This window comes from Thermobia domestica, chromosome 14 (assembly GCF_964235325.1).
Source record: "Thermobia domestica chromosome 14, izTheDome1.hap1.1, whole genome shotgun sequence".
NCBI lineage: Eukaryota > Metazoa > Arthropoda > Insecta > Zygentoma > Lepismatidae > Thermobia > Thermobia domestica.
The window spans coordinates 82946666-82962191 of record NC_137467.1 but is presented as its reverse complement, the minus strand read 5'-3'; the positions used below and the strand labels follow the sequence as shown (position 1 = coordinate 82962191).

General features: G+C 34.4%; 1 protein-coding gene across 1 annotated transcript in view; it reads right to left on the bottom strand.

Annotated features, from left to right (window-relative positions):
• The window catches only part of LOC145670238 (nose resistant to fluoxetine protein 6-like), a 67321-nt gene that overhangs the window by 33587 nt on the left and 18208 nt on the right, over positions 1 to 15526 (bottom strand). The window contains exons 2-3 of the mRNA XM_081738634.1: positions 14164 to 14417; positions 11712 to 11926 (exon numbers count right to left, since the gene is read on the bottom strand). Of these exons, the coding sequence (XP_081594760.1) occupies positions 11712 to 11926; positions 14164 to 14417 (469 nt within the window). The remainder of the gene's footprint in view (positions 1 to 11711; positions 11927 to 14163; positions 14418 to 15526) is intronic.

The following is a 15526-nucleotide window of genomic DNA, read 5'->3' as shown; positions in this document are numbered from 1 at the left end:
AAAAGTAATAGACCTCTGCTACCGCTTTGCTGATGTGTTTACGTGGAATCCTAACAGGATCGGAAAAGCAAGACATTTTCAATGTAAAATTGAACTTAACACAGAAATTCCGTTTTCACGCAAACAATTTCCAATTCCACATGCACTGAAATCGGAAGTTACGCAATTTATAAATACGTTATTGGAACAACGGGTGATACAAAGATCCAATTCGCCTTATAATTCTCCGGTTATGTTTCTTAGGAAACCGTCAGGAAAACTGCGCAAGATTATTGATCTGAGAGAATTGAATTCACGAGTTTTATATCATAGTGTTAGTTTACCTCCTGTCAGTGAAATACTGTCAACTATGTCAGGACACTTGTACTACGGATACTTGGATATCTCTAATGCCTTTTTCACATTAGAATTAGAGCCTCAATCAAGGAAATTTACATCATTTAGCATTCCAAATCTTGGAAAATTCGAATACCTTCGTATGCCACAAGGTTATGTAAATTCTCCTTTTTATTTTAATACGTTCCTGTCAGTTGTACTAGCTAATTTACAGCCCGACAATATAGCCTTATATGTGGATGATCTATTTCTATTTTCAAATTCTGAAGAGAAATTTGTAGAAGTTCTAGAACAACTGTTGCATAGACTGAGAATCTATGGTTTAAGAGTGTCGGTAGAGAAATCACAGTTTCTCATGAAATCAATCATAGCGTTGGGACACAAAATTTCAAAATTTGGGTTTGAAGTTTCAGACAGAATTTTGAAAACTATTGAAACTTATCCTCCACCTAAAAATACGAAACAATTACGATCCTACTTAGGGCTTTGTAATTATATTCGAAAATTTTTGCCCAATTATGCAGAAATCACGGAACCGCTTCAAAAGCTCGTTCGTAAACGAGAAAGGTTTGAATGGACCGCTCAACATCAAGAAATTTTTGAACTTTTGAAACAGAAATTGCTAGCAGCCCCCGCTCTTGCACCGTACGATCAAAACAAACCCTTGTGCTTGTATACTGACGGGTCAAGGACAGCAATTTCTTCAATTTTGCTGCAGACAGATGATGAAAATTCAGGTGAATGGTATGTTATCTCATACTACTCTCGTTTGTTAACAGAATCAGAGAAAAAATTGAGTGTTTTAGAAATTGAACTTCTAGCAATTATAGCTTCATTTCGAGCATTTCGTTACTTCCTGCTTGGAAGACATTTTTATCTGAAGACAGATTCAAGAGCTCTAACATTTCTGAAGACCAGTAAGAATTTGCCACCAAAACTTTTGAAATTGTATTTTTATATATCAGATTATCAATTCACGCCAATACATGTAAAAAGTGAGCTCAATATAGCTGACGGACTTAGCCGTTACACATTACTTCCCGTACAGCCGGGAGATCTTTCAGTAGAAAATATCGATCAAGACAAATGTTTAGTGAATTTCACAGAGCCACGGGATATAGGCCGCTATCAAAGAGAGGACACATTCTTTGGAGATATTTATAAATATTTAGAAACGGGTGAAGTTTCATCTAACACCAATGCAGTACGAATGTCGAAATGCTATGAATTAGTAGATGGAAAACTTTACCGAATACATAAGTTTGCAAACGTAGCCAAACGTTTATTATGTATTCCTTTTAAGTTACAAAACAAAGTGTTTGATATGATTCATAAGTCGCCATTAACCTCTGCTCATCAAGGTCAAACGAGAACATATAACTATGCATTGCATAGAATTTATTTTCCACACATGAAAACGTTCATTAGAAACAAGGTTAGAAGTTGCCCATCCTGTTTATTAAATAAGAGAGTCACTAAACCTCCAAAAATGTTACCACAGACATATGCTCAATCACAGCCTTTTTCTACTATCCAAATCGATCAGGTAGGCCCTTTCCCAATGTCTGAAAAGCATAACAAATACATTCTCATCACATGTGATCTTTGTACTAGGTATATTGTAACAGATGCTTTAATAGACTTAACAGCAGAATCAATTGCTGACTCGTTATATCGGAAAGTATTTCTCAAGTATGGTTTGCCAGAGAAAATTTTTTTGGACAGACTTCCAGGACACCGCAGTAAATTAATGGCCGAACTTTCAGAAAGGTTGGGAACCACATTGAATTTCATAGCTGTCAATCAGCACGAATCTTTAGGTTTGGTGGAGAAAACAGCAGACACTATTCAGCAAGCGTTACGACACTATGTATCGTCTAAAGGACACACATGGGACTTATTTTTACCAGCACTCACCTTTTCGTTAAATAATGTTACAAACGTGATAACAAAATTTAGCAATTTCTTTTTGCTACATGGTTATCAGCCAAGGTCATTGTTGGAAAATGAATTTCAGACTCCAGTGCAAAACATCGAAAATGCAGACCGCATTGAAGTTTTGAAAACGATAAGAGGAGAGGCTTATCAAAATATGATCAAGAATTATCAAAAGCAACTTGAGAAGTTTCTTGAAGAAAACAAACAAGCAGAATTCCAGATTGGGGATGTTGTCTTAGTGAAGGACCATCAGAAAAAGAAAGGGATCCCAGAAGTGTTCAGTCACAAATATAACAAGAAAGCTAAAGTTGTAGGTTTCACTAACAGTGCGAACAAAATCGTCGTAGAATATCAAAATAAGAAGAATAACGCCAAACGTGATGAAGTGGACATCAGATCTTTAAAGAAGATTTCATCAGTAAGAGAAGAAGACGCTGAGACATAAACACCCATTAGCCTGGAAAGTAGGCAATTTGCTCCACAACACATGGGACGAAGAAAATTCTCCAAGATTTCCATCTATGGAAACAATTCAACATCTACAACTAAGAAACATGATGAATGATGTGATCAGCACCAAAGGACAAGCGAAGACGCTAGATGACACCCATAGACGCCGGTGGACACAGACGACGCCCAAAGAAGAAACAAGTTTCTACTATCAACTTAAGATGTTCCCACGCCGAAACTTTGAGAGTCAACCAGATCTTCAATCAACGAAAGATGACCACCAATAGAAGCGAAATCAAGAACCACTGGACGAATATCGAGATGGTACATTGGAAAAGAAGAGGATCATATGTTAGTCTAGAATAGGGATATTAGGTCACTCTGGTGAAAGCCTTTCGTATTGATTTCTTTTGTTCACTCAGCAAGTGCGAATAGACTGCGCGATAACAGTCTCTCTTCTTCGGACACCGTGAGTGTAAGTGCCTTACGGTTTTCCTTTTCGAACACAAAGGAATCAATACCCTTATTTTTCTTTCCTGGGACTATTCTATTTCTTTGATAAGCTAGTTAGGCCGAAAACTTTCTTATTTCGCGATATAGGAAATTAGAGAATTTACTATTTATAGACATTCAACAAACTTAGAGTGATTGCATTAAAAAAAATCTTCAAAGATTTTTTTTTTAATATTTATTCATATTATTTTTAATTAGTCGTTATTATATAGCAAAGTATACTACGAACTCCAAATTTATTTATCTATACACCCCAGTAGGTATTTTGTTTTCAGCATTAACAACTGTTCATGTTGTCTCTAGAAATGTCCAAACACCGGTTTATTCAAATTATTCAGACGATCAACACAGAGCTTATTTCTTATCTTACAATGCGTTCGATTCAATGATTGCAAATCAAATAATCTTAGATAGTAGACATACCGTAGAAGTTACATATCATCACATAGAGTTACCTATAAATCTTTCATTTTCACAATGGGATGTAGGAAACCAATTTTACTTGGATAAATTACAGAACCTTTCTTCTCAACTATCGAATTTGACAGTGAACCCTACTATGCCAATATGGGCTCACTTTGATACTCATATTACTTATAGCATTGGAATTATTTTTATACTAGTAGGATTTCTATTACTAATTCTTATTGTAGCTCTAGTTATTAAAATGTACAAGCTGAATAAGATAGTAACTGAACTAAGTAATCATATTCACAGGCCTGAAAATGATTAAAGAAATAAACAATGAAATACAATATTGTTATTGAAACGTGAGTAGGCTATGAATATAAATTTTGCGAAGCAAATTTTCAAGTAGAGTCTATTTCACAGCAGATTAACTAGGCAACAGGTATGCAAAGCATCCTTCAAAGAAACTAGTTAATTAAAAAAAAAGAAGAAAAGAAAGAAATATTTGGTTATTATTAAAATTATGCTAAGCATATTTCAAAGAAGAATAACCAAGTAACAACTTCATTTTCTGAATCTTTTTTTTTTCTTTTGCCTTTCTAGGTACGCTCCACAATGCAATCATATACTTTCGTCATCCCTATAATTACTATTTTAATAATTTTGTCATTTATAATATACAAATTATTCAAAATTAAATTAACCCCAAATAACGTTTCAAATTCACATATTCGATCTGTCAAATATGTTTCTTCAAAAACAGATTCACACCCAGATTGTTCTTCGATACACCTCTATGATGATACATTAAATGTATATCCAACAATTAAGCCTTCTACGCCTACTATAATTCTTAATGTTAATGGTATGTCAATGATTTCTTCTAACTTCGTGTTATTCAAACATTAAAAAGGGACTCATTTCACTACTTCTAAGTAATGGTGCAGACTTAACAGTTGTGCTTGTCTTAATATCTGTAAATAGATGTATTTACTACACGCATAAACAAAACCACTCAATAATCACTCCTACACAACAACATATCAACATCATCAACAAAAGAACAGCAACAGTAACAGTTTCCCATAGATGCCTTATCTTCAATGTCAGATATCAACAATGGACCATGTGGACTGAGCCGAACAACAGGATCCTGAGGAATCTATGCTTTCAAAGAATTAAATACTACTACCAGTTATCGAAGTGAGGACTTCAGTGATAATGACAATTAAATACATATGACAGAATACATACCTCCAAGTAACATGTATTCCAGTATAGGAAGGAACAGATGACGAAAAACACAAACTCACACATAACTAGTGAAATAAACTGAGTGTTTTGTTTCATTCAGAGTGCGAAGTGTTTTGTGACAATGTGTTTTTTTTTCTTTCTTACAGACAGGATGCAGTGACATTAACCTACATTTATTGTAATATTAACTTGTCAGCAGAATACTCATGTGATACAAACAACATATATTCATATTATTGGTGACGGACAATGCTGGTGGTGGAATATATATACATACATACGAGTAAAAAGAAAACTTTATATATATACAGAGTGTTCGAAGATAATGGACGAACTTAATTATTATTTACTTTTTATGTTTATACAGGTGGACAGTAATCTTTTTTTTTCTCCTTTTTGGCACATAGAATCGTGCTCAAAATTTCGAGACAGGGGTAATGTAAAGTACCCAAAATCCTTACATGTGTTTGTCTAATTTATGTTGTTTATTATAAAACAAGGAAGTTATAGTCATACTGCTTAGAAAAAAACTAAAAACAGATAACGTCGGCATCACACCACAATTATAGGAACTTTTCCTATACGGAAATAAGGAAGTAAGAGATTGCAGAAAGAGACCTGAGCTAAGCTCTTCGCGACAACCAGGAAGCACCTGGATCCCGGAAAGGGGTTGTGCTGGTTGAGGACGAAGACTAGAATCGGGAGTTGTAATTAAGATTGGAGAGTGGAAGGACATCGTTTGGAGTTGAACTGAGCTGAACAACCTGTGAGTACTACATCTATTTGCGATGTTAGATAACCATAATGGTTAAGTTTCTGTGCCATTACGATGTAGTACATTTCTATAATTAAGACCATTTCGAATCCTAATAGCTTGTGGTGTGATGTCGAAAATATCCAAAAGTAATTGAGTATTTCATTTCTTATCCTAAGATGATTTGTTAAATTCATCCTCGAGTTGTCTAAATACACGGTGTTACAAATTTCAGATGAGCTACGCTCTGCCCCCAAATATAAAAAGTTTCTAAGATACTAAATCATTACGGTTAGAAATTTGTAGCACACGTTAATATATATATATATATATATATATATATATATATATATATATATATATATATAGTATATAGTATATATACACAATGACACTTTAAAAAAAAATAATAAAACTACCGTTGTTTGTTAATGGTGATCTTTCTACACTTATCACAACTACAACAGTTTACGTGAAGGTTTCATAATTGAAACAAAGCATTGAATTTGATGAAGAGAATGGGTAGCTAATGTTGCTTAAACCTACAATGAGCTACATTGTCACCCAGATTGTTTTGCTTTTTCAACTAGTCATCTTTCAAATCACTATTGAAAATAATTGAATTAATAATTATCTATTTTTCCCAGTTTTGAACCCTATTGTTCTATGGCATTTCTTTAGGACAATCGAAAGAATATATACCATATTTACTCGTGTATTTTTTTCCTGGCATTCTAGCAAACGATTTTGGATTATTTAAAACTTACCTTGTGTAATTTTCCTTTCGAAGACCTTGGAGAGGTAATGCAAAAGGAAAGACAGGATAATGACCATATACCGGGTTGAAGGTTTTCTTTAAATAAATAATATTATTTTGGTATTCACCGTATTGTTATATAATAAATTTGCACATTATAATGCATAAGGTTTTTTTTTTTTTAATATAAAACTAAAATTATTGGAAAACGTATTTTTAGTGTATATTTTCGTACACGAAAAGTAAAAATAGTAATAAAAAGTAACAACATATGGTCAAAGTAAGTTATGTAAATAGAAAAACAAACTTTCCCATCAAGAGCAACAACAGCCTGTTGACCTCTACGTAAGCTTTTTGGCCCGTTGCTTTTTTCAAAACATAAACACATCTGGTAACAAACGTATGAATTTTCCACACACACACACACAAAAAAAGCGGCAAGCGTTTTAAATTTTATTGCGATTATTGGTGATTTGATTTAAAGCGTATGATTCGTTGATGTGAATTGTCATTTTCCATATTTCTTTCCCGTGCTTTTTATATTTTTAAATTTTGTGATGTATCACGTAGAAAAATAAAAAAAAATGTTTTTCAATAAGTGTGCTGCTATTTTTTTTTGGGGGGGGGGGAGTTCATACGTTTGTTACCAGATGTGTTTATGTTTTGAAAAAAGCAACGGGCCGAGAAGCTTACGTAGAGGTCAACAGGCTGTTGTTGCTCTTGATGGGAAAGTTTGTTTTTCTATTTACATAACTTACTTTGACCATGTGTTGTTACTTTTTATTACTATTTTTACTTTTCGTGTACGAAAATATACACTAAAAATACGTTTCCAATAATTTTAGTTTTATATAATTTTTTTTAAAAAAAACCTTATGCATTATTATGTGCAGATTTATTATATGACAATCCCCCTTTGGGAATTATTGAGCGGCTACTGAAAATGTTTGCATTAATTAAAAAAAAAAACCTTATGCATTATCATGTGCAAATTTATTATATAATAATATATGGTAATATTATGGTGGTAGACATTTTTGTTTTCATTAGTTACAGTTTAATGGAAGCGTCAGTACCGAAACTATTCATCCTCATGATGATAATGCCAGTGACTGATACATTAAGTACATCAATATTTGAAAAAAAAAAAAAAATAAAAAGTCTAAAAAGTGCAGTTCAAATTTATCATTAGTTATTATTAAAACACTTTCTTCTTCTTCTTCTTCTTCTTCTTATTATTATTATTATTATTATTATTATTATTATTATTATTATTATTATTATTATTATTATTATTATTATTATTATTATTATACTTCTAAACTACGTTATGCATAATTGCCGGACGTCTTACAGAATGGTTTTGTCCACCCTCTGTTGACATATATCACAGCAAAAACTGTAAAACATATGTAGACTGAGTATTAAATCCGTGCTAAGTGCCAAACGAAAACGTTGATTAATAAACCTAGATGTTACTTCAGAACTGCTGGCACATATAACCACGTGCATTCTTCTGGGGATTATTTGAACTACTTCCACAGTGAATATTAGGTAGCCAGTTTTTCACTGAGTAATGTTAGGCACATGGGCCACAATTTAACATTAAACCAAACTTTTCCATATTTGTCACTTAGTACGGATTTTATATTCAGTTTATAAATCAAGAAGCAGTTGTTTGCAGTCCATTCAGCGTCCAAAATATAGATTCCATCTCCTTTGTTAGCTCTCCTTTAACCATTGTGGTTCAAATTAACTATTTCCGGTTTAAAGATTTATCGCCACCGCCACAGAACAAAAACAGTAATAGATAGCGAAACAATTTTCTGCAATCGAGTCAATGTCTCAAGAGTACATATAAATCAGCGCTCACAACACTGTTCGAAAACCGGGAATGGTTGAATTTTTTTAGTATTTTCGGTTTCAATACTGATTTCCATAGAGCAAAAATGATAAAAACATATTCAGAAGCGACTTTATGCAGTCTTAAGAATAGGTTTATCTTTTCCGCTCTTATTGAAACCGGAAGTAGTTCAAATTAGCCATTTCCGGTTACAACGTCGATCACCATAGAACAAAAACTGTAATGATAGTGACAAGCATGGGCGGTGATTAGGGGGGACAAGAGGGGGCAGTTACCCCCCCCACTTTTTTTAAGTGACCACTTAGAAAAAATCTTTTAAATTATATCATCTATTTTTCTGTGATAGGCTAGAATCTTCATTATTCGATTAAAAATGTACCAAAAAAGCTTTCTACTTCTGTTTCTTTCTCAAGACTGGAGGCATTGTAGAACACGTTACATATGCTTTCACGCCTTTCTGCGTCGAGACATAGGATGTGATGACGTCAAAAAAATTTTTTTTTTGTTATGACTTTTTTATTACTTTTTGCAGGGCTTACTTTTGCGCCTAGAAGATTGAAATTTTGCACACACATTCAGTGCACCTCTTAATATTTTCCACATTCTTTTCAGATTTCTGCGATGAAACGGGGGGACGAGAGGGGCAAAAAGGTATAATATTTTATCTTTTTAACAAAGATCCATTTTTTCGCGATTTTCCCTCCTCAGATACATGTTGCACACATGTGAGTGGCGTTTGAAAGGCTGTTCTGTTCTAAAAAGAATGATGTACGAAACATGATCCTAGTATAAATAGAGATGTCTCAGGGAATTTTTACCTGAGATCCTTTTTTATACGAAAATCTGGAGTATTATAGAGATATTATTTTTGGCGGGCTTACTTTTCTACCTGGAAAATTGAAATTTTGCACACACATTTAGTACACCCTTTTAATACTTTTCAAATTTGTTTCAGATCATGATTTTCCCATCTCAGGTACAAGATGGAGACATGTGAGTGGTACCGTTTGAAAGTATGTTTTATTCTGAAGGGAATGGTGTACGTACAATGATCCTAGGATAAATAGGGATGTCTCAGGAAAATTGTATATTACATCTGGGTCATCTGGGTCATTATGGGAATGTTCTTAGCTCATTGGTAAACATTTTCCCGCACTTAGTTTTCAAGATAGAAGCTTGAATTCTTTTTATACACATTTAGTACACCCCTTCGTATTTTTCAGTTGACTTTGAGATCTGTGCGTTAACATAGGGGGTCCAGAGGGGATCAAAGTTTGAAAAAAATCAGAAAAAATCCATATTTCTCTCAAAATTTCCCGCCTCAGGAACATGATAGGAAAACGTAAATGGAACATTTGAAAGGCTGTTCTATTCTGAAGAGAATGAGGTACTAACCATGATCCTAGGATAAATAGGGATGATGCTGTAGCTGATTGACTGAAATTCAATAATTTACCTTTAAAAAGCCATAATCTAAACTGGTTAATGTATATAGTTTAATTTGGAAATGGAAAGTTTTTGCATATATTACTGGTTCATAGAAAAAAATGTACCATATAATATTTGTCGTTGCGTAAGTGGGTATTGGTTATTTGTCTTCCCGTGGAGTTAAGACAGCTACAGGAATTGCGTTTTAATTGCAATTCAAAGGAATTACTATTACAATTGTGTCGTAGCATATGCTTGTAGTATTTACTGTCTTTCATTTTCTAAAAGTAATGACATACATTTAATGGCAAGTCTGGAACTAAAAATGTAAGTTGTTTATTAAACCCCAGTTTCAATATAACTTCTACAAAACAAGCCTCATTATTCATTAGTATGATTAATATTATCCTTTCTATTTATTTGTTTTGCAAATATGTTATTAAATAATCTGATTATACAATTTTCCAGACAGAATTTAATGATGTTCATGAGCAAGGAATCAAGGGTTAGTACCTAATGTGCGTTGCTCTTGTCAATTTACTTAATTAAATATGAAACATGATATACGGTATTTTAACTGAAAAAGATAGTATCCTATTAGTTATACAACCTTTCGTCAAACAAAGTGTTAGAAACAACCAGGAAAACTAACATTGATATACAAATATTCAGATCATATCTTGCCCCCCCCCCCCACTTTTAACGTCCAATTGCCGCCACTGGTGACAAGAGATATTTTTACAGTCCAAGAAATGAAAACTGGCGCCGTCACTGCTTTAACTTCGAAAAATAAATTGCGTTCTGATTAAGAATGTGGGGAACACTTCATAAATACCATTCAATGAGTAAACAACTGAAACGTGAGGCAGTTTTTACCCTTCTAATACTCAGCAGTAAAGGAATTTTTTGTTACTAATTATTACAAGAATAAACATTAACTGTTTTTACAGTACAACTTCAAGTGTAATATTCTATTTTAAATATTATTAATAAAACAATACGCGGTTTAACAGTCTGTCGATTTAACACATTGTTAACACATATCCTTCTGCCACTGTTGCCACACTTGGTACAATTGTACCAAATTCGGCCCTTTTTGTCATTCATCGGCCCGTTGGTACCACGCTGGCATTTTCAGCCCCTTTTGTGAAAAAGTTGGTACAATTCTACCCAATTCAGCACCATTTAACAAATACTTGTCACATTTTCAAAAGTGTCACTAAGACTTTTCCTACATCTCACGTTACTCGTACTGTGTGTTGGACTCTTAAAATGCTGTTGAACATTCATTCAGTAAGGTTGCACCGCATAACACTACGAGCTTCGTGGAAAATTCGTAATTCGAACTATACTGAAAGACAAATGACGCTAGATGGGCGCATGAAGGAGACGCGAAAGAAGCAGTGTGGTAGAAATTTTAGCTTGAAGTCTTAATATATAAAAAAAAAAGCGTTGAATCAACTGTTGGAAATTCTGAAGAAGACCAGCGTGTGCTCAAGTAAGTCTACAATTTATGTGTAATTGCAAAGATTCTCACCAAAAAAATAATAGCAACGAAAAAATACATTGACGTAGTTGCCGGCTTACCGGGATAAATTGTTTACTAGGTTTACTAGTGACGACATATTGACGAAGATAAAGACTTTCTTGATTTGGACTCATGGAAGAGGGGGGAAGGGAGTTTTCTAGAACTTTATCTCTTTTAGTTTCGTGATATAGAGCCATGCATTACTCTGGTATAAAATAATGAATTCAACCCTTTTTGTTTCAATTTGGTACTATTTTTCAGCCCACTCCGGAGCTAAGAGTGGCAACAGTGCCTTCTGCCCCAATTAGTCCGTTAAATGGGGGTAATGTATAAATAAAGTAAAGAATAGAAAAAGTGTGAAGAACACTATTACGTAATTCCAAACTCTTAGCAAGCTTTGAAAAATCACTTTTCTTGAATTAAAAAAAAAAAAAAAAATAGAGCAAGTAAATTGAAAAGTGTATTCGAAATTTTTACTTACATTAAAACTATGCCTCCAGCACTGATAGTTCTCGGCGTCTTCACGTAGCATTTATTATTCTGGACTTGTGCCCTCATGTGCAACCCGAGGGAGTTTGCAAGAGGTTTCAGAGCTGCATTCAAAGATTGAGATAAATCCTCAGCGGAACATGAAGAAGGTATACAAAAGGCCCAATGTAGAACATCTCTTCGTAGTTTCAGAGGATTGTTTGCGTACTGTAAGAAAGAAATGCAACATACGTGTAGGAGCTATATATGTACAGAGCAGGAAGATAAAATATATTGAGTCATTTTTGTTTGGACTTGTCACAATCAACGCCGTAACTGCTAAAACTATCGTGTTTCGCAAAAATAACGATTTTATTCTAGAAATAAAGTTTCCCGCCAGCTATGAATTAGCCCGCCCATATTGAATTCTCATAAAATTCCAACTCATATCGTTAGTTTATCGTTAGTTTACGTTAATTTTAACGATAATTAACGATAGTTTTAGTAAAACTAACGATAAACTAACGATGTAAGATGGAAATTTATGATATTTCTTTATGGGCGGGCTAACTATACATTTGGCGGGGACTTTTATTTCTCGAATAAAATCGTTATTTTTGCAAAACAAACGTTAATTTTAGAGAAACTAACGTAAACTAACGATATAAGCTGGAAGTTTATGAGAATTCAATATGGGCGGGCTAATTCACAATTGACGGGAACTTTATTTCTAGAATAAAATCGTTATTTTTTGCGAAACTAATGATAGTTTTAACAAAACTAACGTAAACTAACGATGTGATAGAAAAAAGTTTTGAAATTCGTTTGTGGGTGGGGAACCGTGAAGTTGACCTGCCCATTTATTTTTTGAATAAAAAAATATTTTTTTTTCGAAACTAACGATAATTTTAGCAAAACAACGTAAACTAACGATAAACTAACGATGTAGATAAGAAAAAGAAAAATTCGTTAGGTGGGCGGGACAACTTCACAGACGTTCCTCTCTAGTTCTGCTGTTAATATGTCTCATAATCAAATTTAATCGTGCAGCAAAACCTCTCGAGCATACGCACACACAATCCTCTGCAGACGAAATTCTAAACAAATGAAGACTTCCGTGCAGCGCTTCAGGGAGAAACAATGAGAACACGAGCCACACCGATGCTTCCGCTGAACATCGATGTAGAAATAAACTCGGTTGTTTATCATCGCGACCACTAATTCACCTTCGAGGTCGACCTCTAGGTCGCGATGTAGTGTACATCTTCGGCATGCGCTTACTCATTTGAATCCATTGGTTTGTGTCAGTATCGAGGATGCGACAGCGACTTAAACCTCGACCTCGATCGCGAGGTCTTTTCGGCATGTTCGTACCCTTAGCCGCCGCGGACCGACAGGATGACCTGCACACAGTCCCGATCCAACCGCATGCGACTTCTTCCTTTGGAGTTTGGCTAAGGAACAAGTGTACAAGTTAAAACCACGGGATATTAAGTCTTGAATTAAATATCCGTAAAGTGTTTGCAAATGTTCCAATTAAGATGCTAAGAAGAACCATGGATTCTGTTCCTAAAAGATTCCAGAAGCGTGTAAAAACGCCGTTGCATACGTTGAAATGCAACTAAATAAGTAAATAATGTACCGATATTCAATGGAAATAAAACTGTGATAACTTGTTTACCGTTTGAAATATTCATTGTTACAAATAGGTACTGATTTTGCAACCACCATGTATAAGTTTGATACATTTTCAACATATTCATGACCACGTCCGTGCTAAACGAATAAAACGCAAGATATGGCGTGACGTTGCCAAGTGGTAAAGGGGTGTGGCTATAAGTAAGCAGACAAACTACAGCGTGATCAGATGATAGGGGATAGACGTGGATGTCTGCAAAATAAACGTGGCAATACCACTGGCCTCTTATTTGCTAGCAGCATTTAAAGGGAACTTGGAGCGCCGCCTTCAAATGCCAAGATGTTTGTCATGCCGTTTAGGTCTAGAAATCGAATAATAATAATAATAATAATCATAATAAATTGGTAGATTAGAGTTTAGCATCCCATTATGTAGCGAGGCCATATGAGACATAGACCTTCAACTCAACCTGGAATTCGAACAACCTGAGCTCCCACCGGGAATCGAATCCGGGTCTCCCTCCGAAAGACATGTACGCAAACCATATAACAACGAGGGAACTCCAATAGTAATAATAATAATAATAATAATAATAATAATAATAATAATAATAATAATAATAATAATAATAATAATAATAATAATAATAATAAAATTTCAAAAATTAGACATTTTTTTTTAAAAAATCATAGTTCTGTACTTCTGACTTTTAATTTTCGCACGAAACTAGTTTAACACGGCATTGTAATCATTCGGAGTTTCTTATTACTGAATACATACAATTTGCAATTAATTTGTTACTTAAAAGAACTACATAAATCCTTACCTTAAACATTTCCCATGCTGATCCATAATGTTCATAGTTGTTTGGAAATAGGTGGGTAACATTACCAATGTGAAAAGCTGGCACGGTTTCCAGTGTTGGTTGAAATTCAATATCTGCCAAACAATACTGGCCCTGGATGAAATCCTTCCTCTCTCCGATAGTAGCTTCCACTCCGACGCACTCATCGAAATCTCCGAAGTGATACACTGAACCAGAAAGAATACCTCCAGGAAATTTCGCAGTTGCGTCCAACACTGAAAGACAAAGATTTATTTCGAGAATAACGTTGAAACTACAGTAGTAATATTCATTTATTGAGAAATTAAAAATACAAGCTATTGTAATTTAATTTTCATAATGGTCGTGTATTATCATCCGTCTGATGATTTGATTGACATTATTAGGTTAGTGAAATGGAATCATATCTTTCAGTTTTTACGTCCCATAATTATGCCGTATATGCTAAAGGAGACGATAATAATGAGAAATGAATGAAACTGTGGAAAAGGAAGTTCGGAGGAAACGGAAAGCGTGTCTTATTACTGAATACACGCAATTCGTAATTATGTTGTTGCTTAAATAATTATACCAATCCTTACGTTAAACATTTCCCATGCTGACTCCGAGAATACCTACGCACATGGTGTTTGTCCACCACAAAGCCCACTTGGCTCGAACTGGGAACCCACGCACCCACGTACCACTAAACAACTGTGTCCCCCCAACTGTGTCTGCACCAGACATGTCATTTTCAAAGGTAAAAAAAAGAAAAAAAAAAGAAAGAAAATTACGATACCTGTTTAATCAAAATAGCAGGCGTCTTCAACCATATACTTTTGTTATAACTCAGCCAATGATGAATTGCGTGGCTAAAGAAGTCTGGAATGCAACTCTAATCGGTTGAACTCTCCTGAAATGATTCCATTTCTGCGATGATAGGGCTGCGGTGTTGCCACGTCTTTGTACACATTTACATCAGTATCTCTTACTTGCTACCCAGACTGTGCTGTATCACAGCCTTCTCAATCACGGCCTCGTATCTCTCTTACGAGGGTCGTGGCTGTATGCGCCTGATCAGCCACATACCTTTATCATTCGGCTCGGCAACTTCGCGTCACAGTCTTCGTTTCACGCGCCTACCCGACACCAGTGTTGCCAGATCTCAAGATTCAAAAGTAGCGAGGTTGTGCTCGAAAACTAGCGGATTTGAACTATTTGTAGCCCAAAATAATTTTTTGCAGCTATACATATTATATAGATATATATAGCTATACATATATATAGCTATACATATTATATAGCTATACATATATATAGATATATAGATATAGATATAGATATATATATATATATAGATAGATAG